At 36.0% G+C, this 25,658-nt stretch overlaps 1 protein-coding gene and 1 long non-coding RNA gene across 14 annotated transcripts in view; one reads left to right on the top strand and one right to left on the bottom strand.

The window, feature by feature from the left end:
• LOC105471497 (doublecortin domain containing 1) overlaps positions 1 to 25,658 on the bottom strand; it is a 503,306-nt gene that overhangs the window by 21,724 nt on the left and 455,924 nt on the right. For 9 of the 13 annotated variants that reach the window (XR_011610715.1, XM_011723979.3, XM_071074912.1 and 6 more), the window contains 7 exons: positions 23,280 to 23,465; positions 21,715 to 21,918; positions 20,247 to 20,448; positions 16,847 to 16,999; positions 16,035 to 16,136; positions 10,793 to 10,929; positions 9,370 to 9,549 (listed from right to left, as the gene is read on the bottom strand). Coding sequence is in view for 12 of the 13 variants with exons in the window: in XM_011723979.3 (XP_011722281.2) it covers positions 9,370 to 9,549; positions 10,793 to 10,929; positions 16,035 to 16,136; positions 16,847 to 16,999; positions 20,247 to 20,448; positions 21,715 to 21,918; positions 23,280 to 23,465 (1,164 nt within the window). In the remaining variant the exon portion in view is untranslated. Of the gene's footprint in view, positions 1 to 2,886; positions 3,076 to 9,369; positions 9,550 to 10,792; positions 10,930 to 16,034; positions 16,137 to 16,846; positions 17,000 to 18,866; positions 19,941 to 20,246; positions 20,449 to 21,714; positions 21,919 to 23,279; positions 23,466 to 25,658 lie in introns of those variants that run through there. The other 4 variants (XM_071074913.1, XM_071074910.1, XM_071074914.1 and 1 more) reach the window with 4 other exon arrangements.
• The window catches only part of LOC105471499 (uncharacterized), a 34,114-nt gene continuing 23,330 nt past the window's right edge, over positions 14,875 to 25,658 (top strand). Inside the window, exons 1-3 of the long non-coding RNA XR_011610719.1 lie at positions 14,875 to 14,981; positions 16,825 to 16,911; positions 20,286 to 20,365. This is a non-coding gene — a long non-coding RNA (uncharacterized lncRNA). The remainder of the gene's footprint in view (positions 14,982 to 16,824; positions 16,912 to 20,285; positions 20,366 to 25,658) is intronic.

The following is a 25,658-nucleotide window of genomic DNA, read 5'->3' as shown; positions in this document are numbered from 1 at the left end:
CAAATATTTCAGATTATTAAGAAATGAATCAAATTTCTTGACTATGGGAAAGTCATAAAATGACTAATGTTAAGCATTAAGACTATCAGAACATGATACACCTCGTACAAAAGTAATCAGAAAATAAATGAATTAAAACTTTTAAAATAAGTCTTCATAGAGAAAAAAAAAAAAAATGTGTGAAACGACCAAAAAAGGCGGTGGGCAGGAAAAAGAAAACCAAAGTATTCTTTCTCATCTTTTTTTTTTTTTTTTTTTTTTTTCTGAGACAGGGTCTCACTCTGTCTCCTAGGCTGGAGTGCAGTGGCATGATCGGGGTTTGCAATGAAGCCTCGACTTCCCTAGGCTCAGGTGATCCTTCCACCTCAGTCTCCCGAGTATCTGGGACTACAGGCGTGCACCACCACGTCCAGCTAATTTTTGTTTTTGTAGAGACAGGGTTTCACAATGTTACTGAGGCTGGTCTCAAACTCTTGGGTTCAATCAATCCTCCCACCTCAGCCTCCCACAGTGTTGAGATTACAGGCATGGGCCAATACACTCGGCCTTCTTTCTTATCATTCATGCAGACAAAAGATGTTGCTTTCTTCTTTTGTGGTTGTTAAGAATTTTTTTTAATGATTATAAGCAATGCAATAAAACATAAAATCAGATTAAGAGAAACAGTTATTTTAAAGGAGTAAGCAAAATCACCATCATGTGAATTTAATATGACTTCATTCTTAGAAAACTTACATGAATCAAATGAGAAATTAATAAAAATAAAAGCACTTAACAAAGCGTCCAAATACAAAATAAATGTTAAAACATTAATAGTTTATCTGTTCACTGAAAATAGGCATTTTGAAAATACAGTGGGGGGAAATCTATCCCCAAAACAAAATCAACTAGAAATAACAATTATTTAAAAATCTAAGACCCTTGTAAAAAAAAAAAAAAAAAGCCATAAAATTTTGCTGATGGACAGGAAAAAAAACTTATACATAAATCTTTTTTACGTATATTAAGTATATTTTAATATATGTAAAAAATACATAAATAAAAATACCACAGCCTAGTTGTAGAAATTGAATAATGTAGAAGGTTTACATTCTTAGGAAATTAATAGTCTAATACAACTTCAGTCAAAATCCTATAGGATGATTTTATGGTGTTGAACTGTAATTCCAAATTTCATCTTTAAAAATCAACAGGCAGGAATATTCAAGTAAAATCTGACAACGAAGTGCAACAATGGGCAACTTCTTTCAGATATTAAAATATAAATATATATAATTTAAAAAGTAATACATACTTTATATAATTTAAAAGCAGAAGCTAGTATATGTAAGGTTTTAGCACAGCATTGGTATTCCAACTTAGAGGGGAGGGAAAAAAAAGATTAGTCAGTGAACAGACCTGAGATAATTTTAAGCAAACAAATAAAGCAGAGAAAATTGCTTCACTCAAATTTTACACCAGAAAAAGGAAAAAAAGGAAAAGTAAGAGAAAAATACAACTTTAAAAAAATTAGATGAAAAAGCAGGTGAATCTTTATATGACCTCAGGATGATAAATATGAACATTAAGAGCAATGAACAAACTTATAAAATGTATTACTTTCTATACATTAAAAAACTCCATAGACACAATAGTAAATTGGAAATTTCTTACAATAAATCTGATAAAGTTACATGTAATACCCTTACTACTTAATAAAAAGCTTTTATCAATATGAAAAATATATATAATAGAAAAATAGCAAAAGACGTAGGGAACTCAGAGATAACCAATAAGTGATAACATAAAACAAATAAAAATCACCTCAATGAGTAATTAAAAATATATAAATTGAAATATGGGTATAACATTTTTCTTCTGTTGAACCTGTAAATATGTTTTTAAATCACTGGATTTTGTTGCAGTGTTGTTGATATCTTCATGTATGCAACAGGTGGATGAGAATTCTCAATATCTACTTATGGGAGTATAAACTCCTGAAACATTCCTAGAAAACACTTTGGTGATAGGTATCAAAATTCTTAGGCATGTTTATTAACATGACCTAGCAATCCCTCTAGGAAATTATTTAAGGAAAATAATCAGAAAATAAATATAGATTGATGTATCAATATGTTCATTGCAGCACTCTTTATAATAGCAAAAAATGAAGAACAACCAAACTGGCAAATAATAGAAAACTGGATGAATAAATAATACATCAATTTGATAGAAGGTTATGATACCATTGAAAATAATGTTTTTAAAGAATGTTAAATTGGCCAGGCATGGTGGCTCATGCCTGTAATCCCAGCACTTTGGGAGGCCGAGGCGGGCGGATCACGAAGTCAGGAGATCGAGACCATCCTGGCTAACATGGTGAAACCCCGTCTCTACTAAAAATTACAAAAAAATTAGCCGGGCGTGGTGGCGGGTGCCTGTAGTCCCAGCTACTTGGGAGGCTGAGGCAGGAGAATGGCGTGAACCCGGGAGGTGGAGCTTGCAGTGAGCCGAGATCGCACCACTACACTCCAGCCTGGGCAACACAGCGAGACTCCATCTCAAAAAAAAAAAAAAAAGAATGTTAAATTATATGGGGGGAAAAGTCACAATAAGTGAATAGAGCAGCTTATAAAACTGTATATACATGTGATCTACTATGATCACAAAGGCAAAAAGAATTATCATTGTTTAGAAATATATACACTAAAATTGTAATAACTGGTTATTTGTGGATGATATAATTTTCATGTTCTTCTTGGTGCTTTTATCCTTTTTCTAATTTTAATACAATGACTACATGCTGTTTCCTAATTAGAAAACAGAATAAATGTTATTAATAAAAAATTCATAGAGATTATTTTCAAAAAGAGATTGCGGTAGATACATATGGTTTTATTTTATTATTTTTCTAAATTTTCTATAATAATAGTCACTACTTCTTCTCAGGCTGTTACAGACTGGGTGGCTTAAACAATGGGAATTTATTTCTTGCAGTTCTGGAGTCTGGGAAGTCCAAGATCAAGGTGCCAGCAGATTCAGCTCCTGGTGAAGACTTGCTTTTTAACTTGTAGACAGCCATCTCCTTGTTGTGTCCTGACATAGCAGAGAGAAAGAGGTCTCTCTCTCTTCCTCTTCTTATAAGGCCACTAATTCTACTGGATTAATGCCCCACCCTTAAGACCTCATTTAACTTAATTACCAACTAAAGGCCTTATCTCCAAATATAGTCACATTGGGGTTTGTGTCTTCAACATAAATTTGGGGGCACAATTCAATCCATAGCAGTCACTGTTTTTTTTTTTTTTTTCTACTCCAAGGAAACCAAAGGGTATGGCAGTTGAGTTTCTATCTGGAGTGGGAAAAATGAGGAGCTATCCTAGAAATATATAGAGATAGGTATCTGAGAGAAATTTGTGTAGTTTCAAAAGATCCCAGAAAGATGTATTTCTTATATTTTTCTTTACCACTAAAATGTCACTGTTCTGTAGAGATCATGTTTTCTACTTACAAACAGAAAAAATATATATAAATAATTTAACTAAAACATACTTTAAAGGCAAGATATAAATTCAATCTATGGTTATTTTACTTGATTTCTCCTAAGACATATTTATATGTAAAGTCAATAAATTTAGCAAAAAACAATTTTTTAATATGAAAATAAAGCATTTTATCTGCTGTAACTGATGAAATGCTGCTCCTTGAAGGAGATAATGACACATCATGCATGGAAGACATAGACTAAGCTCTGACTCAAGAATGACTTGTACTCATGTTCAATATTTTATCTTTATTCTCTCTGATAATATATTTTCAATGACTTTTTCCCTTTATTTTGGTTAACATTAAAAAGATCTGTAAGGCATGACAACAGCTCCTTTAAGGGGAAGATAAGATGTCTTTCAACTTCTACTTGCGACACTGTGATGCTTTAGGCACTAAAGCAGGGTTAGGAATGCTTTTTAAATTCAAATTGGTTTCTTTTAACAGATCAACATAATGTGTGCTGTAAGATGTATGTAGCCTAACATTAACTTTGAGGTCTAAAGTGTTCAAGCCAGAATCCTTAGTAGACCAAATATGTTGGCATTGAAGTGTTCTGAAATCTACCTTGATGTTTAGAAGGAAGGTATTTGTTATTCTTCTAGGATCTACTTTTTAAACTTTTCATGCCCTGTGGTTGCCAATTCTACATATACTAGTCCACTAGAAATAAGTATGTTAAACAGAAGCAACTTAATGTAATTCTCCACAGGGCTTATTTCTCAAAGAAAAGTATTGTTTGGCCAGGTGTGGTGGCTCATGCCTGCAATCCCAACACTTTGGGAGGCCAAGGCGGGTGGATCACTTGAGGTCAGGAGTTCGAGACCAGCCTGACCAACATGGTGAAACCTCATCTCTACTATAAATACAAAATTAGCCAGGCGTTATGGTGCAAGCATGTAGTCCCAGCTACTTGGGAAGCAGGAGAATCACTTGAACCTAGGAGGTGGAGATTGCAGTGAGCTGAGATCATGATATTGCACTGTAGCCTGGGCAACAAGAGCAAAACTCCATCAAGAAAGAAGGAAAGAAGGAAAGAAGGAAAGGAAGGAAGAAGAAGAAAAGAAGGAAGGAAGGAAGGAAAGAAGGAAGGAACGAAGGAAGGAAGGAAAGAAGGGAGGGGGAGGGAGGGAGGGAGGAAGGGAAGGAGGGAGGGAAGGAGGGAGAGAAGAAAGGAAGGAAGGAGAAAGAGAGAGAGAGAAAGAGAGAAAGAAAGAAAGAAAAAGAAAGAAAGAGAAAGAGAAAAAATTGTTTAGAGGAGCAAAATTACAAGCCTACCTAAGCATCTTGTAAAGCTGTTCAAAAAGTAACTCAGTGAGGCTTGTGCATGGAAATGTAGTGCCCAAGTCACATTCTGCCCTAAAAGAATGTAACAAATACAGATGAGTTAAAAAGAAAAAAGTAGACATTTTCAGTACAATTAGGTTCTAAGATATCTAGTCATATTACGACCTTTAAAGACATTCTTAGGCTGGGCGTGGTGGCCCACACCTGTAATCCCAGCACTTTGGGAGGCCAAGGCGGGTGGATCACCTGAGGTCGGGAGTTCGAGACCAGCCTGACCAATGTGGAGAAACCCCATCTCTACTAAAAATACAAAATTAGCCGGGCGTGGTGGCGCATGCCTATAATCCCAGCTACTCTGGAGGCTGAGGCAGGAAAATCGCTTGAACCCAGGAGGCGGAGGTTGTAGTGAGCTGAGATCATGCCATTGCACTGCAGCCTGGGCAACAAAAGCAAAACTCCATCTCAAAAACAAACAAACAAAAAAACAAAACAAAGACATTCTTAATTCTGTTTTTCAAATGTATCTAAACTTACTGAAGTATCCTCTTTAAAGTGTATACTGTAAGTTAAATGTTTTTGCAATAACAAAGTTCAGGATGAAGAAACACTGTTCCATAATAATTGCTCACCCACAGTCTGTTTTCTGAGTTTTGTTTTCATAGACCAGGTCTCCTCAGGTGGGGCACATGGGCATCATAGAACTATTGCATGCTCCCTGTGGGCGTGAGGTACTTGCCTATCCAAATCAGAAAGACCTCTTTTTCATTCCTTTAGCTTCTGCTCATGCATTCAGAACCATTCCTGGGCCAAGGAAGAACACTCTGATTTCGAGATTCTGTAGAATCAGAGAGCTGTCGCAGGAATGGGAGAAGACAAACGCTTCAGGACCATAGAAGGAGGGGCACAGGCAATCATAAATCAGAGAAAGATGCTGGTCCTGCAGAAAGAGCCACTAACCCTGGAGAGAGAGCTGCCTTGGTGCACTGATGACTGATGAGCCGACAAGAGTTGGAGACGAGAGTAAGTCTAGCAATGTTCAAAGAGTGGGTGGGAAGAACACGGCTAAATCATCCAGAATAGCCACAGCAGTGAAAGCAGTTGAGAGAAAGTCCACATTGGATGGGATTCAAATACCATCTGGGGGTTTCATTATAGAAGGTAGAGAGAAGCACTTTGAAATGTGCTCTGTTTCTCATTCTTCCAGCAAAAGTCTCAAACACTGAAACTCTGAGCTTCTTTGGAGTCAGTGTCATTAGCCAGACACCCCAGTGAAATCCAAACCCTACCCTTCCTGCTGCCTGTTCATTTCTCTCACACAGTCCATCCTCCAGAGGCATTTTATACAGCCTGATAGTGTGAAAGGATACATTCCTAACTGATGACAAAGAATCGCATGCAAGCCCCTAAAGACAAAAATACACAGCATGGAAAAGAAAAAGGAAGAGATTAAAAGTTTCTAGATATTCTCTAAGTGTCCTTTTACACATGTAGGCCACATTAATCTTCCCAAAACATTGATTTCGCCATTCCATTTCTTTATTTACAGGCAAGTAGTGGTTTAAGTAGTTGAGTTTAGGATAGTGTTATGGACTAAACTGTGTCCACTCCAAATTCATGTTTAAGCCCTAACCGCTACTGTGACTATATTCGAAGATAGAGCCTTTAAGGAGGTAATTAAGGATAAATAAAACCATAAGGGTGGAGCCCTATTCCAGTGAGACTGGTTTCTTTATATACAAGAAAAAGAAGAGCCACCAGAGTCCTTTCTCTCTCCACACACACACAAAGGAAAGAATATGTGTGAGCACAGCAAGGAGGTGGCTGTCTGTAAGCCAAAAAGGGAGGCTTCACCAGAAACCAATCCGGCTGGCACCTTGATCTTGGACATCCAGCCTCCAGAACTGTGAGAAAATCAACTTCTGTTGTTTCTGCTGTTTAATACTCAGTCTATAGTATTTTGTTATGGCTGACTGAGAAAATTAATACCTATGTATATGGGGTCTACCATATGCTTTTAAACAATCTCTCTGGTCACATCTATCTCTTCCAATTTCTCTGTCCATGGGGCACCTATTTAATATACTTTGTGAATTCTAACACCTATATTTAGATGGGTGCCCCTCATCCTTTTTAATGCTTTTTCTGCTTAAGCTGTTGAATCTCCTCCATTTCTCAAGTTCCATCAGAGTTCCTTATTGATTCCTCTGTAAAGCCTTGTCTGTTACCCTAGGTGAGCACTGGGCTCCCTTTTCTCAACTGAGATTCCTGCCTTCACTGCTAATTTTACATTTATCACATTCTATTGGTACTTCTCTCAGAGGAATATCAGCTTCCCTATCATACAACTTTTCCTTATTAAAAAAATCTGGACTCACCATTAAAAATATAGAACACATAGGAAAACATACAAGAAAGAAAAATAAAGGTCTCCCATAATATGGCCATCTAATAAAATCATTCCAGTCTTTTTTCTATATCTGTGCATATATATGTGCAGAACTTAACTCCACATGCTTTACATAATGCTTCTTTCACTAAGTATATCTTGAACATCTTTATTATTATTTCAAAAAGGTAATTTTGAGTTACTGTATTTCATCCTATGTATTATAATTCATTTAATCATCTCCCCATTGATGAGGTTTTGAATTATTAATAATCTAGCTCTATTAGAAATAGGCTTGTAATAAATATTCTTAATAAATAATTGTTGCCTAGGTTCATGAAAATATCCTTGGGATCAAGTTCTGCAAATATACTTTCTTATGCTATGTACAGCCAAATTGTCTTCCAAAGAGTTGTACTTCCAGAGTGCCCATTTCTCTACATTCCCAAGTAAACCTTAGATATATTTTCTAAAACTCTGTCAATCTGACGTATTAATTTAAGGAGACCACAGACTCCACTGCTACTTACTACTATGGATGTTAAGCTGTCAATTATATAGCACTATTAAGTTTACAAAAATATTTCCACAGACATAAATTAGAAAAATAATTTACAGCATCTAGCATAGGGCTGTTCATATATAAAGCTCATAAAAAATTATATGATCATGGAATAAGAGTTATGAAATGCCTTTTATATGCTACACGAGAGTCACATAAATCAAAAAGTCATCCCCCGGTTAGATATAGATACAAGTAATCTTCATCAAAGTTATTGTAAGCTTTTTCTACCCTGAATCTGATAGGCTATCTTTCCCCATTGTCTCAGCTCTACCCTTTACCCATTTATTAATCATTGCATATTCTCTCAGAAATTTATCAGTTCTAGGTGCAGTACTTAAGTGCATTTTAACGTTTAGCATCTATAACATGAACCCTGATTTTTTAAGAAACCAGCAGGGAAAGACATTTCAGCTTTGTTATAGTGCTTTTTCTAGGTAGCTCTCTTCTGAAAAAGCTTTCACTATCTTTTTAAAAAATCACTTTCCTTTTTCCCCTACATGTATGAAGATCCTTTACTTATGTTCCTAATTTGGGGTATCCATTTTCACATTTTAATCTCTTATTTCTCAAGTACAACAAATTGTTTGTCAACTTCTGATATGAAGTTGCTCTCACCATTCTTAGTCAAATTCCCTGTCAGAGAAGAGTGGTCTCCCTTACACTTTGAAACTGGATTAATGTCCAGGGGCAGAACCATCTCAGGTGGCCCTGCTACTCTGTGTGCTCTCACCAGCCTCCATGAACTTCTCCAAGCCAGTCTATTATACTATCTTGCCTATCCACATCCCCCACCACCAACGACATCTCTACATGACTTTCACTTGTCCCAGAAAAATTCATGAAAACATTTCACAAAATAAAAAAGACAAACTACTATTTAAGACATCATTGCAACAGATAAGACTTTTAGAAAGATTACCCAAATTCATTTATTATGTGCCTAAAGTCTTCATTTAAAGATTAAGAAAAAAATGTCAGAATTGTATCCCTGACTGAAATTACAAACCAAGAATGAACTGTTACTCCTCTTTCCTTAGTCAATATTTTAACTTTGTGAAGTGAGAATTCTAACAGCTCTAGGACTCTGGGTAGTAAGAACATGATAGGCTTTCTCTAATGAGTATCATTGTTTTTCTTAGATAGAACATATCTAGTAAATGATTCATGATGGGTGAAAAAAGTCACTCTTGTGAACTGGATTTACAACGGATGAAGACCCATGCCACTGCACTCCAGCATGGGTGACAGAGCAAGACTCTGTCTCAAATAAATAAATAATAATAATAATAAAATAAAATGAATGAAGAAAATTGCTTTAAAGTTTAGATTTTACTCTTTGGTAGGAGTGGGTTGAACTGGCACAGTTCTCTGCTGGACGAGTGTCATATTCAGATTCACATCTATGTCAGACACATTGAACTTCACATTTTCACACATATAAGCTCATTCAATCATGAGATCAATCCTACGAGGAAAGTGCTGTTACTATTTTATGGACAAGAAGATGAGGTTCATAGAAGTAATTTGCTTGACCAAACAATCTAGAAATATCAGAGCTGGGATTTGAACTCAGGCCTATGAAACACTCTTTTCACACTAGATTTACCTCTGAAACAGTTTTGCCCCAGGCATAAGTGCCATCTTCAGGTCTGCCTCCATTTAGATAAATCCACACTCGTTTTGTGTTGGGCTGCTTATACAGGCTGCTCGGCTTGACTGCTATAGGTTTAGTTGCAGTTGGATAATTTCTTTTGGATTCCATTGCTCGGATTTCAGAAAGGTGTGCCTGTCAAGAAAAACCCAGAGAATGTTGTGTTTAGAGAACTGTCTGTATAGTGTTTGTGAAGAATGTGATAAAATCCAGAAATATCTTGTAATTAATAAATTATATGGAAAAAATTTTAGGAAGTAACTATTAAGCACATTAGCCTCTCTTGTCACTGACACTAGTAAATCTCCCTTGCTTCAATGAAACACTAAAGGCAAGAGCAATCATTAGAATAATAATAATAAGGCAATCATTTTGGCAAAGCACTTAACTTTCATTTATAATGTGAAGAAATGAAGAGAGAAGTATTTTTGGACTTTTGCATGATGTTTCCCCTATTGAGAGATTTCTCTGCATCTAACGAATGAGTTTTTTTATTAGAATCACATTATTTCCTCTAACCAATAAATGCATACAAGAGTATACGTGAGTGTTGTTTCTTACTTACTGTCTTTTAAAATACAGCAGCCACCCTTATACTTTGCCAGATCCCTGCCAGGCAGCTTTTTATTCTACCTCAAGCATGTCCTAGTTCAATGCTTTGCATTCATTCCCTGGTCAGTGATTTATCCTTCTTAGCTTGGCACGAAGTCATATTTCTAGGGATGTCAATTCCTTTTGTTCTAGTAACCTTGACTTGGGCACGTGCCTAAGATTTAGATTGAACACATTTCACGAATTTGAGAAATCTTATTAAATAGGAATATATCATTTTGATGAAAAACTTCACAAAGCAAAAAAGTTTTCCCTGGTCTCTCTCCCTGGTTCCCTCTCAACAGCTGACCTTTATCTTTTCGACTTTTTTATGTCTGGCAATCCTGACTGATTAACCAATTGGACTGAAACCACTTTTTTAATTCTTCACTTGTGAATGTCTCCGTTGCAATTAGTATTTTGCTCCTTGCTCTTTTTACATATTGAGACATGCCCTTAGGAGTAATGAGCAATGAAGCCAGAAGGCTCGACTTGACTACAATTATTACAATTACCTTTGTACATATCCACTGGGCCTTTTTCTCTTCTTTGCTAAGGTCATAATTTCTGGTCTCCATTCAAACAAAACAGACCCTCATATGAGCTGGCTGTCTTTTAGACAGCTATTCTTCAAATGCCAACTCAATGCTTGGCATATGCTTATGTGGTCATAACTGATCAGATGCTGAGAATATATTAACAGTATCATTTTAAAATTCAATATTGTACTTTTAAATACTCATAAAAAGGGCAGCGTCTTTAATATCCAGAATCCCAAAGAACATACCTCTGTATGTCTTAAAAGTTTCATGAGTTTAATTTCCTCTTGAGTCTGTTCAGTCCAGCCTCCTTCAACCACCACAGGCTGCACAGGGCTTTTGGTAGGAACCATGGTGGCTGGCTGACATGCCGCTACTCGCCGCCCTGAGGAAACAAGTCCTAGAAATTTTGTTTCTGATGATAGGCTTTCAGATTTCAAATAAATTGATTTGGCTTTCTACGTATAAATCATTCCACACAGGAGCATAGGCTAAAATACTAAATGTATCATAAAAGCAAAGATGCCTAAGGTAATAATATCTAACAATACCTCTTCATATGGGAGCTTTAGACTTTAAATAGCCAGGATTCACATACGTACTCTACAGATAGAAGAGGAAGATAACATGCTGATTGCCACACTGGCCCCAGCCTTGCATCCATGATATGGTTCAGCGGTAATTTAGTCAAATAGAATTCATGACCTTGTATAGCCCCTATCATCCTTCCAGTATTGGAACATATGTTTTGTTCTCTTTACTAATAATAAGCCTTTCCCCCACAATTAGCTTAGCAGCCTGGGGATTAAGTATTTCTAAAATAATATTAACCCAAGAGACAGGAATCTTTTTTTCCATCTAATAATACCCTGCGAGCACGATTAGTTTCTGACACCTCTGCTGTGCCCTTTATGCTGTTAGGAAGTTGTAGTAAGAGAAAATATTTATTGGAATACTGTATTCTAAAGAATCACAGGCATAATTTAATAAGTGTGGTGATTCCAATTTATGTGTTCTTTCTACTAGACCACTTAAAATAGTTATAAAACAGGTTTAAAAAGTCACACTTATGAAATTGTTTTCTTTTTGTGTTGAAGATATAATCAGCCCGCATTTCATATTGATCTCTAAACTTATTAAGTAAAAATAATGCTTTCTCTTGTATCTTCTTTCCAAAAACCTACATTAAGCAACAGCCGTGGGTGAGGCATTGTGTTGGATAATGCAAGCACAAACATGTTGGAGAATAAGTTCCTGCCTCAAGTTTGGTTGGGAAGGCAGACATCAAGGAAATGATTACACCAATAGTGGATTGTAATTGGGTTGCACCAGGAAAGCACAAGAGCTATAACAGCTCCTAACAGGAGTTGCTAACCTAGTCTGAGGCACCACAGAAGGCTTCTTAGAGAGAGTAACACTTAGGTTCATAAAACAATTGAATTACTAAAATGAAGTTGAGTCTTAATTTTGTTGCCAACATAATTTTAATGTGAAGATTTTCAGACCATGACTCAAACGAAACTGAAAATAATCTGGTACTTATAGAGTATAAAGCACTTGTGCTCTTCTAGCTCAAGTTTATGGAAAGAGATCCAGCATAAAAATAAATGGCAACAATGACTTTTCAGGGAAACCAGAATGCTATGTCTCTAATAAGGATTCATATGCAATTTATGGATGTGAAGAAAACATAATTGAATCAATCAGTCAATGAGTTACAGTGACAATGCCATTAAGCAATGCACTTTTGAGAAGACTATGGTGGCACCTCACAAATACATAACACAAATTTATACTAAATATAGTTTTTACCCAACTCTATTTATAGAATGCAGATAACATTAATTTATGGCCCACACATTTTTATAAATAACATTTCAACAAATATTTTATTTAGAATACATTTTGAATAATACAATTTTGCTCATCTACAGAGAGTTCAGCAACAGTTTATAATTTATACTGTTGAGAGCTAGGGATTGAGTATAGAAAACAGGAAAAAACATTATGCATTTTTTGTCAACTTGCTTCTAATGGTCTTAAGGAAATGAATGCATTTGTGCTATCATTTTCATGAAGAGACAATGTCATCACAAAAGATTTTAGTTTGGGGAAAGGTTTTTATGATAACTATTATTTACATAGGTATGAATAACATAAATTGAAACCAAGCAATAATGTATTGAATGAATTATTTTGTATTTTCTTATTACATTTTCCCATATATCCTATTTTATTTCACATGAGATCAGGGGATAGTAATTATAATCGCTAACTATTAATGAGACATGCCTCTTCCCTAGTCCTATTGTTTCATTTTGAGGATGGAGCCCCACTGATACTGCAGATTATTTTTCTGATTGGAAATTGGGAAAAATAAGCTGGGGATTCTCGGCCCATTGTTTCTCTTAGAAACTAGAAAACACAAGTGCTTTGCTCTTCTTTCATGGGATGAGTCTTGCCCAGACAGCTCTCCCCATTCCCTGTCTTATTGGGAGGCCCACCCTTATTCAGAATCACCTGTGTCTGCAAGGGTAAGCCCACCCAATCTAGGGTTTCAGTTAGCAGACTTATTTCACTTTCACACTAAATTAAATGCTCCAACATTGCTTTTACATGTAACATTGATAATTTAGCCTGATCTGCCATTCCTGAGTTTTATTTATTTATCAGTTTTATAAAACCCCAAGTGGGTAAATGAGTTGCCTTTTCAGGAATCCTTACACCAATATTTATTGAGTATTTATTATATACTAACCATGTAGTAAAGATTTGACATGTGTTACTTAATCGTGAAAACCCAACAAAGTAATTACTAGTATTGTGATTAATATTAGCAATGTTCATGCTTACCAATGAAATGTAAAATCAGCTTAGCACAGTGTTTTGTACATAGCATATGCTCAATAAATGCTTCTTGCAATTACCAGTGGCTATGATAACATAGAATAGCTGATTTAACAACTATTCATACCTCCTGTTTTAGCCAACCCTGAAGAAGCTCACAATCTTATAGACCTTGCAGTTAACTAAGACTTGTTCTTATTTGTCCTCATAATCTCACCAGCTAGAAAAAGGCCTTCATGAGGGTAAATGTTTTATAAGCATGTGTTGAATTTATATTTAATAGCAGAAAACATACCACTTTGTCAATAGAGACAAGATTTATGTTAGCATTAAATTATAAGAGAAACCACATCAATGGATCCCTCCAGAATGGACATCACTGACAAAATACAGAGTTTTAAACAGTGGTATTGTAGTTGATGACAAATTAACTTAAAATTTTTAAAATACTTGGCCGGGCACAGTTGCTCACGCCTGTAATCCCAGTACTTTGGGAGGCTGAGGTGGGCGAATCATGAGGTCAGGAGATGGAGACCATCCTGGCTAACATGGTGAAACCCTGTCTCTACGAAAAATACAAAAAAATTAGCCGGGCGTGGTGGCGGGCGCCCGTAGTCTCAGCTACTCGGGAGGCTGAGGCAGGAGAATGGCGTGAACCTGGGAGGTGGAGCTTGCAGTGAACTGTGATGGCGCCACTGCACTCTAGCCTGGGCGACAGAGCAAGACTTCATCTCCAAAAAAAAAAAAAAAAAGATACTTAATTGTAATAAAAACTGAAGACAATATAAAATCAGAATTTAATAAAGGCAGCCATACCAGGTGCTATTTTCAGCATTTAAGCTGATGCAGGAATAGAGCTTAGGAAACTCCCTGCAGCGAATGGTTGCAATTTCATTTATTCTTTAAATCAGTCATTCTACAACTATTCAGAGAACAAATGAGAACGGTATAGAATGTATAATCTAACATAGGAAAGACTGTCACATAAACAGGTAATCATAATAATGTGATGATGACTATTGGAGGGAAGTTCAGAATGTGATAAACCACATTACCCTAGGCTTGGAATGCTGAGGAAGGCTTACAGGAAGAAGTAACAAGTAACCTTAAAAACACAGAATGAGTAGGAGCAACCTAAGAGGACAGCAGAGGGAAAACTTTTAAGTATAGGGAACTAAAATGTGCCAAAGCTCAGAGTTAAGAGAGTGCATGGTATGTCTGGGGAGCTAAAAGAAAGTTAAAATGTATGAAATGTAGTGGGCAAGAAGAAATAGGAACTTACAGAGAACAAGATTATAAAGGGCCATGCTAAGGAGTTTCAAGGCTTTGTCCTAAAGATAATAGGAAACCTTGCAAGATTTTGTGCCTGGAGTATCATAATACCTTTGCATTTTTTCGTGATAACTTCAACTTCAGAATGTCACCATTATTTATAGAATGGAAACCGTTGTCAAGACGGAAGCAGGGAGACCAGTTAGAAAACTGTTTCAATGGTCCAAGGAATATATAGATGATGGTAGCTTGAACTTGGATAATGATATATAGACTGAGAGAGTGACATTCATTTGAGATCAACTTAACAGATTCAAAGTAACAAGGCTTACTGAATATTTGGTTGGGGAAGGTGAGAGAGAGGGAGATTCCAAGAATGACTTCCAGGTTTTTGGGGAGGAACACCTGGGTGGATGGTAGTAGAACCCACTACTAGTTGAAACAAAGGAGGCATTGGTGTTGGCGTAATATGACAGTTGTAGTTCTGGACACGTCCATGGAACATTCAAGTGAAAATGTCTAATAGTAGGACTGGTAGAAGTTAGTAGTAGTAATTATTTTCACTTACACCCAATTCTTCTTTTTGGTAACAGCTGGTAATAGCCATTTCAAACCACAGTTCAGTCTAATGCAGTTAGGACTAGTTCTGCTGTTTAGTGAAGCAAGATTCATATGCTTTTAATACAAGACAGCATCAGGAGTTGAAATTCTGCTGTGGCAGTTACTGAGTTTGAAATCTGTTCCTTCCTAGACTCAAGTCCATAGTACACTGTTTCTCCCCAAAGAACCATTTGTATCTCAAGTCCTGGGAATAGTATAAGGTCAGAAACCTAAGATTCTGTGTTAAAGAGAATAGAAGGAGGAGACCAATAATTGATCACTTGGACTGTGATTAGCATGTCTCATGCTGTGTAAAAAGGAGTCATTTTAAGTTACTGACACTGACTTCTGAAGATTTTAGTACTTCCTCATTCAGACTACTTAAAAAAAAAAAAAAAAATTCTTCCCTAGCAATACCCAAGGAATGACAGCAAAGTTTGTTTAAAGATTAATTCCAAAGCCCACAAAGTGTCCATTGAGAGATTATTTCAAAACAACAGGACAGTTTCTCTTGCCCAGGTACTTTCCTAATTTTTAAAACATATGCAGAAGTCATTTGGTATTCATTTTAATATAAAATTTACAGATATAAAATCAGACCAAAAATACATTATTAGGTTTTAGACTTTGCTCAAATGATTTATGTAAAACAATATTTATATAATGCTCCTTAGTTAAACACTTGGTATCTAATGGTAGAAAATAACCATTAGCAATTTGAGGTTACATTTTGAATTAAATATGGTTATGCTTGGTATAGTTCATACTGACCTTTTAACTGTCTCATTTTGTGTCTCATGGTATCTAGATCAGCCAGAATTCTGTCCTTTTTCAGCCAGTTCTGTTTCTCTAATTTTTCTGCTTTCTGCAAAGCTAGAATAATACAAATACAAGATACTTTATCAACAGTAATTTATCACGCACACCAATAATTTATAAAGAACTTTCTGCTCAAAGAAATAGATTCAATTAGAAACAAGTAATTAAAAGGTAAGGGTCATTAAAAGAAACCTCATTTGAAAGATGACAGGGCTTAAGGCATTTCTTTATGGAATGGAGGGGTAAAAAAAAGAAGAGCAACGATGCTGTTTTATTATATAGATTTACCATATGCAATAGCCATATTTCATTTTCCACTTCCACAAACTATTTGGAGGTGATGAAAGCCTGGCTTGGAACCATTCATTTTTTAAACATCCACCTACTGCCTAAAGGGTGCAATTCTTAAAAATGAAAATGTGCAGACAGGTCGTCCTCCATGTGAATTAAACTCATTTGTTATTTTCTAATGTATACCATTATTCTCAGTCTTATAGACCAAGGATCTCTTTATCAACTAAATTAGACATTTTTCCATGCAGAATACTCCATTCCAGTAAGAAAAAAACAGGCCAATGTGCAAATACAAGAGTATAGCTATCCTTGTGCACATATTAATTGATGAACCTTCTGTTCTTTGTGCAAATTTGATGTTATTATGTTGATATTATACCCATTTAATTCATTTTCTTATGATGGCATAAAATGTATTTCTCTCTCCCTTCATACACTTGCTTGAAAGAAAGCAAAAACAAAAAACTTACCATTTGGAGGTAGAAATGGTTCACCAGAAGATACCCAGATGGCAATAGGATTTCTGAGGATGAGGGTAAGCAAAGACTTATCTATACCATCCAAACTATCAGATGTCACAGATTTTGGAAATAATCTGTTTTTCACTTTCATTCTTAGATTTTCTGGTGGAAAAATGACACATTTATCATTGTTCAATGAATAATGAATAAATTTGCTTTCTGAATTTGTTTATTCAAAATATTTTATTATTCATTAATAATTTGATTAAACAAGCAATGCCAAAATCAAAGACTAATGCATAAATTTGGTCAGAAACTTCATATACAACAACAAAAAAAGCTAATAAGATTGTAAATATGTTTTAATTTCTTTCTTACACATCACCTAGTTCTGAAAGAAATTTGAGGTGGCTTACCAAAATACCTACTCCAAAATGGAAAAAATAGAGATAAAAAATCAAGCACAGGGGAAAGGAGTATAGGAATAGACTAAAGCCAGGGATAAAGTACCTTAGTGTTCTTATATTTTAAATGAATAATAATATCTCATTCTGCTGTTTCTTTTTTTTAAAAGAACAAAGTAATATGCTTAGAAGAAATAGTGTTTGGCCTGTTTACTCTGATAGCCATCAAATAGATGTTAGATATTATTTGTACTGTTAAACAGAAATAAATACCCTGTTTTTACTGGCTAGGATAAAGCAAAATTTTGGCTCTGAGTTTCCTAATGGCCAAAGCAAAGAGAAAAACACAATTTCCAGCTTCATATGACCCACATATAGTGAGAAATTCCATAGAAAATGCACTTTTCTTCGTTCTGAGATCTGAGAAAAATTCATTTAAGGGTCCTCATAAAGAGGCTATTTGTGGCCGGGCGCAGTGGCTCAAGCCTGTAATCCCAGCACTTTGGGAGGCCAAGGCGGGTGGATCACGAGGTCAGGAGATCGAGACTATCCTGGCTAACATGGTGAAACCCCGTCTCTACTAAAAATACAAAAAACTAGCCGGGCGTGGTGGCGGGCACCTGTAGTCTCAGCTACTTGGGAGGCTGAGGCGGGAGAATGGCGTGAACCCGGGAGGCGGAGCTTGCAGTGAGCCGAGATCACGCCACTGCACTCCAGCCTGGGAGACACAGCGAGACTCCGTCTCAAAAAAAAAAAAAAAAAAAAAAAAAAAAAAGAGGCTATTTGCGATATAGCTAACAGTACCTTGCAATAGAAAATTAATATATATTGAGAACTTACTATATACTGGGTATTTTATTAAGGCCTTTACATATATCATCTCATGTGATTCTAAAAATGATACTCTAAGACTCTGAGTTAGGGCTTATTATCAGTCTTCTTTTACAGATATGGTAACTGAACTTTAGTGACATAGCTGGGTGGTGGCAGAGTAAGGATTAGAATCCAGGCCATCTGCCAATGAAGGCTGTGCTCTTAACCACTGCCTGCATAGTAAGCACCATGTTGAATTCTGACCAACAGCTGTTTCTTTAAAGTTCCTTAATGCAAACTGATGGCATAACACCAAGCCACAATTCCATAAAGGGAGCAGTCTACTGATGGCCTTGCCTGATTTAAGCATACCCTTTAGAATATAGGGAGGAAGGGACAGAATCAAAAGAATGCCTTTTTGATAGTCCTACATTAATAATATTACTGCAACCAGGCTTTTAATAAGAATTTAAAGAATAGTGTTTTAAATTATAATTTTATAAAACCTGAAGTTCAGATATTCTATATGCCAAATAAAGGCAGAAATATATGCTTCAGCAATCAGCTAGGCATTAAATGTTCACATAATTATTTCTTAAAACTCGTTTGAAGACGAAATAAGTAATATCCTATACACAAAAGTGATAAGTAATTTCACTGAATGTTTGGTAAATATCAACCAGGCACTGTTCTAAGTTATATATGTGCATGTGTATATATAAATACACATATGAATATATATTCATATTTATGCGGACCAAACGAATATATTAATGATGATCAAATGAATACAGATATTGAAAATATATATATATATACGTATATATGTGTTCAAGTGAAAATATAGATATATAGATATATTTGCTATGGTTTGAATGTGTGCTTTCCAAAATTCTAGTGTTAAAAATTAATGGTCAATGTAATGATATTAAGAGAGATAGAGACTTTAAGAGGTGATTAGATCATAAGGGCTTCTCTTCTTGTGAATAGAATTAAGACCCTTATAAAAGAGGCTTCGCACAGTGCTGGGCTCTTTTGCCCTTTCTGCTTTCCATTGTGTGAGGACAAAACGTTATTCCCCTCTGGAGAACGTAACCCTCGCCAGACAACCAGATCTACCAATGTCTTGCTCTTAGACTTCGCAGCCTCCCGAATTGTGAGAAATAAAGTTCTGTTCTTTATAAATTAACCAGCCTGTGGTATTCTGTTACAGCAACACTAGTGGACTAAGACAATGTAATCTATGTAATGGAGACATATTAAATATATATATATATCTATATCCATGAAGTAATTGACTATTTTACAAATAGTAAAATATGTAAATTTTATGTAAGAAACTTAAAATAGTAAAATATAGTTTAAAATGTATCCTAACATTATAAATAAGAAAACTGGAATACAAGAGTAGTTAAACAACTTACCCAAGGCCATTGAGCTAGCAAGTGACAAAGCTGGGATTTGAACCCTGGTATTCTGGCTCCAAAACCCAAGTTCTTAACTTCTAAATTATGCCTCTCAATACAACCGTGGAGATCTCATACTGAGAAAACTACTGAATCACTACTACCAAGACTTGCTTTTTTTTAGCAGACTGTTGTTTGGGACACACACAGTCACTGCCCTCAAACTGCAAATAGTCTAATAAGACACACACAGCTATAAACAGACCGTTACCGTGCAATGTACCCAAAAATACAATAGATGGACATTGACTGGAGCTTCTGGGAGATAGTAAAGAGTGGAGAAGACAGAGCCAGGGAAGGGGAGTTGAATGACGGTAGAAGCACAGAGAGATAGAGAGGACACCTTCCCTTCTAATAGTAGCAAGAGATTTCCATTGATCCGGCCCCCATTTCTCAAGTGGTCTCCAGTTGGTTTTGGTTCTGAGTAAGAACAAAAAATGATGATGTTCCATAACGTAGCTGAACTGTCAAACATATTTTATTAATTATACGTAATTTATTTATTGTTTCAGTGCTAAAATCAAAATTCGCATTAATTTTTAATTTTTCTTATAATTCTGCAAGGTAAAAACAACATGAGAATTTCATTGACACTCTTTGGGTCACAAAAGTAGCTTCCGATGATTTTGAAATTCTGGAAGAAGTGACTAAATGAAATAATCATGTTTAACATTTTTATGATCAAGCATAAATAGAATCAGCTAAATGCTGTAGATTGTAGCCAACCTTCCATACTTTCAACAATTATCTGTTCTTTTCCAACAGGAGCTGCATCTTGCTTTTGTTTCTCAGAGTCTCTCTGGAGAAAGGAGTCATCTAGAGCCCATAAAACCAAATCACGCAAGGTAAAGATTGGAGTTCCATCTTTGGTATATACTTTGGAGGCTGCTCTGGCAAGCCCGAGTTTTTCCGTGCATTCTGTAAGAAGCTAGATAACACAGGCAGTAAGAATCTGACAGGCAAAAGTGATAGGGTTGGGAATAATCATTAAAAGCTTGTCATTCTACAAATCTGAAAAAAAAATTGAATTTGAGAAAATAGAAAGCTGAATTACTACTGATGTTGATCTTTGATCAGAGATTATTTTCCATATTAGATTGTTCTACCTAATTTCACAACAGTAGTCCAATCCAGCTGTAAATTTCCTAGCTCCAAAAATTTAACATGGCAGCTGACATATATTAATACATTTTAGCATCAGAGTATCTTCTAAGAAATGTTCAACTTAAAAATCCACTTTCAAATTTGTTGCTTTATAAGTTATACAACTGTTGTAATACTTCATACTGATAAACCGCTTCAAAATAAATAAGTAGTTAACCTTCAAACCAAGAACTGACAGGTATTATTACCTCCATTGTGCAGATGGAAAAACAGGATGAAAGATTAAAATTTTTGCCCAAGACCATAAAAGCCAGCTGTGGATCCCTGGGTGAATCTTGGAGTTGCTAACTTCTGTATTTCGCTTAGTCTATTGAATAACAATATCTTAATTTAAAAACATATTTTCAACCAAAGAGGTGAGGGAATAGATATGTGTGCTTGCAAGGAAGTCTGCAGGGTAACTCCATATCATATCAAACATCACTTGTAAAATACATTGTTAAAGGCATTGGCCAGAGTGAATAGTCCAGATAATCACCAAGTAGTGCAAGGACAAAGCTTGGTTTGGGCCTTCTAGCTTCTCCTCTCTTCCTATGACTATGAGGAGCAGCCCCCAAGGCAGACCACATAGGTGCTCCTAACACAGCCCCCGCTTCCCCAATTTGAAAGTAAAAAAAAAATCCTATCAACAAATAAATGCCCAGATACTCCAGATGGTGAATGAGGTGGCATCTATTGGATGATTCAGATGACATACAACTTGAAGCTGGCATGAGAAACAAGGCAGAAAAAGGCATTCCGTCTATCATAAGAAGGAAGAAAATCTAGTAGCTTTGTTTTCCTCTTTCTTACAGATCTCTACTCTAGAGCCAATCTAAAAACTGAATTCTGGGTTTCTAAGTCTGTATCCACTGACATACAATCAAATAAAATGTCTTTCAGTAAACAGAGATCTTGATCTCATCAGCTTTAACTGGTGAATCTGGCCAGAGACATTTATCACTCAATCCCACTGCTTTTTCTTGTCAGAAGAATTGCCATTATCATTACCTCTGAAGATACAAACAGCATTTAAGTGATCGCCACTTACCATGGGGAATGTTCCAGCCACAATTAACTTCCCATTACGATATCCATCCCCATTTTTGTATGCAATTATTTTCACTGCCTTCTGGTGTGTGGCTGCCATGCCACTGTGAGATGCAGCTTGCGTGCAGGTCTTCATCCGTAAAGACAATAGACGTGCTTGGTAATAACTTAGAGTTTTTTCAGCCTCGTCACACGACAAATCAACCTAATTTATTTTTTAAAATAAATTGTACATTTACTCAAACTTTCTTGTTTTAGTTTGCTACACTTCAGTCTCTTAATAAATGTGTGTATGTGTGTATGGTGTCTACATTTTGCAATGCTCTCTTCATGTGTTAGAGATATTGAATACTAGAGTTGGAAGGATGTTGGATCCAAATTCTTCAGTTCCCTCCCAGGCCTGTCACTGAGCCACTAGGTGACTTTGGGCATCTGGCTTGTGTTTTTGGCATTCTCTTGTTTTTGTTTGTTTGTTTATTTGTTTTTTGCTTTCTCTCTGCAATGGCCAGAGAGAGCCTGGATTAAAGTAATCATACACTAACATTATAGATAGCCTCTGAATTTTTAACTTTAGGATGATTCCACCATATGGTGGAAGATGTTGATGAATGGGGAGGGGAATGGTTGTAGCTTTAACCACATGGTAGTAAGGGTGGTGAACATCACTCTTCTGCTTTCCCTTTTCATCCCAAACTAGGATGCTGCTCTGAGGGCACAGTTCTGTCTGAAATTCTGTAGCATTGGAGATTCTTTCCAACCAACTCCTCAGCACCTCCTTAACATTATCCCACTATCTTCAAAGCAAACCAGATGCTTTCAGGTTTCCCAGAGGACTGACTTCCTTTCTCCTTCAAAGCTATCGCTTCTGTTGATGTTTTCTGTAACCTGTTTTTTGTAACTCCAATGCGTATCAGGATTAGGGAAGGGAGGAGGGTGATCTGGGGATGGGGTGAGCAAGCCCTGAAGAGCACACCAGGCTGGAAGATATTTCACCTTTTAGGAATCGCTCCTTTTTATTCAGGCGTGTAAGTTCCCTTAGTTTTTACTTCTATAGTTATAGGAAAGTGGCAGAGTTTTTTTTTTTTTTTTTTTTTTTTTTTTTCCTCCATGAAGTCTAAATACTATTAGACATGGATGTGTGAATTCAGGCACCCCAATCTGAACAGTCATTAAAAACAACACATCCAATTCCCCCTGAAATGTTCCATACTAGTAAAAGGAAGTTTTTCCTGTGGATATAGGCAAAAAGCTGTTCCATGAAGTAAAGATTTGTGGTTACTTCCTCACCTAAAAGCAACACTGTGAACAGTGAAATATGTCAGTAAATGATTAAAGCTGCAGAAGTGCCCAATTAACTTCAAAGAGTCTATTGAACTATTAATAGACAATGCATTTTAAATTACAATGGGGAAAAGGAAATCAATGCAGGTAGAATGGTAAAGGTGCATCTGAGGAAGATGAATTGGATGAGTGGAGATGAACTTGAGTGCAAGGCAGATAATGAATGCATCAAAGTTTCCAAATTGTTGCCATACATGCATTAGCAGAGCTCAGATCATTACATACCTCAGCCACACTGATGACCTTGAATGGCCCTTGTAAGAAGGGCTTCTGAGTCTTGGTGCCTGAAATACAGAGGAATGGAACCCCTGGAAGCAATTGTTTCAATCCCTTCTCTGTTCTCATGGATTGTCCACAAGCCAAGCAGAGCATAGTTTTTCTCTTTCCATCAGGTGAGAGATAATAGTATCCCTAAAATGGGAGACAAAGATGGCTTTATATAGGAGCATCTAAATTGTTATAGCATTGCTGTAGAACATTTTACAATATAAATATAGCACTTTTAACATCCCAAAATGCTAAATTTAAATTTTTATGCTAAATTTAAATTTAGCATAAATTTAGCCAAAATGCTAAATTTAAAAATTTAAAGTATTTCCAAATTCTGTAATGACAATTCAACACCAATGAATATAAACTGTGTGTAAAATCAGCTTCTTGGAGGAATGGCCAGCTCCAGATTTGGGGCAAGAAATATACAAGACAATGAAGGGATATCTTGTGTCCTGAAAGAGAAGAAGCCATCATCATGTCCAAAAGACACAGGAGCCAACATGAAGGAGCCTCCACTACCCCAAAATGGGACAATTAGGGAACAACAGAAAGAACCATAACTAAAACATTTTGAAAATGTTTAAATATATAAAATCCTATGAGTTTTAATGATGCTAACAATATAAATAAAAACAAATAAACCCCAAGCAAATAAAAACAAAACTGCAACTCATGGGAGACTGTTGGAAGTAAACTGGCATCAATTTAAAACTCTACAAACTGGCCACTAGAAATTGTGGCAGATTATTTGTAAAGATGGCCACAATAAAACCATCCTACTCTTATTTGCATGCCCTTTTAAAATGTGACATTTTGGTCCACCAATCATGAAGTAGAATCTTTCTTTTCTTCTTTCCTTGAATCTGAGAAAGGCCGTGTTACTTGCTTTGGCCAACATAGCACTAACAAGTGCGATGCAAGCAGATGTGTAAGAAGTGCTTGCAAATTGGAGCTTATTCTCTTTTGGCTGCCATTGGAACCCCGAGACCACAATGTGAACAAACTTGAGCTAGCCTGCTCGAGAAGCCATGTAGTTGAAGAACCAAATGTTCCCAGCTAACAGCCTGCCAACCACCAGATGGGTGAGGGATGCCATCTTTGACCATCCCATCCCCATAAAAACACCCAACTACCAAAGAACCACCAGATGACTGTAGCCACATTAGTGACCTGGGACAAGACCAGCAGAACTGCCCAGCTGACCTCAGCTCAAATCACTGGCTCACAAAGCAAAAAATGGTTTTTTTTTTTTTTAAGCCACTAAATTTTCAGGGATTTTGTTACACTGCAATAGATAAGTGAGATCAATAGAAAGAATTAGGGTTCATCCTACATTCCCTTACAACCATATTTTTGAGTAGTCAGATATTGAATTGATGAGCTAAAGTCCTTCCTTCTATTAAAAGTTTAGTTAATCAATGTAGGAAAAAATGATAGAATTAGACAAAATTGACCCTTTTGAAACAAGAGGGCAACATCAAGTGAAATGTCATTGGGGAATTTTTAAACATGAAATCAGGTTGTAAACACCTGAACCCACTTATAACTATCATGACTAAAAATGGAAAATCCACACATTGCCTATGTGAGTGATAAATAGGAAACATGTGGGAAAACCTGTGAAGATTCTGGCCAAAAAAAAATGTTAAACATAAATCTAGTTACAAATATAGGACTCAATTTCATTTACAGAAATTATGGGGGATGGGGAAACAAGTCAAAGGATGTCACAAAGAAGAAAGTAAACAAATCCCATTAAGGGGCATTCAATATGAAAATGGAGCCAGACTATGCCACTGAGTGTCACATGGAGACCTTATTTGAATCTTGACACAAACCAACAAACCATAAAAAAAAAATTTAGGGCAACCTGGGAAATTTGATTAAGGATAGAATATTAGATGGCCAAAGAATTATTGTTAATCTTGTTAGCTGTGAGAATGGCATGATGAGTGTAAGTCAGAAAATGTCCAAAATTTTTAGAAGTATGTGCTTAATATGGAGGTGAAATAATAAAATGTCTGGGGTTGGCAAACATGGCAAAACCTAGATAATAGTTAAATACTAATGATGGATAAATGAAGACTTATTGTCCTAGTCTCTCTACTTTGAAATATGTATGAAAATTTCCATAATAAAAATTTTAAGTATGTTAGATTAATATAAACTACCTAATTCGGTTTTTTCTCACAATTTTCCTTCATTCTTTACTACTAGAATCAGAGTCTAAGTGATTTCACTCAAAAATCAGCATTCAACTTGTATGATCATAAAGTTTTCTAGGGAGAAAATTTTTCTTGTTTTATTAAATTACTCTCTTTTACCCTATTT

This window comes from Macaca nemestrina, chromosome 12 (genome assembly GCF_043159975.1).
Source record: "Macaca nemestrina isolate mMacNem1 chromosome 12, mMacNem.hap1, whole genome shotgun sequence".
In the NCBI taxonomy this organism is placed as follows: domain Eukaryota; kingdom Metazoa; phylum Chordata; class Mammalia; order Primates; family Cercopithecidae; genus Macaca; species Macaca nemestrina.
Note: the sequence above shows the minus strand (reverse complement) of the source record. Positions and strands in the feature narration are given on the sequence as shown.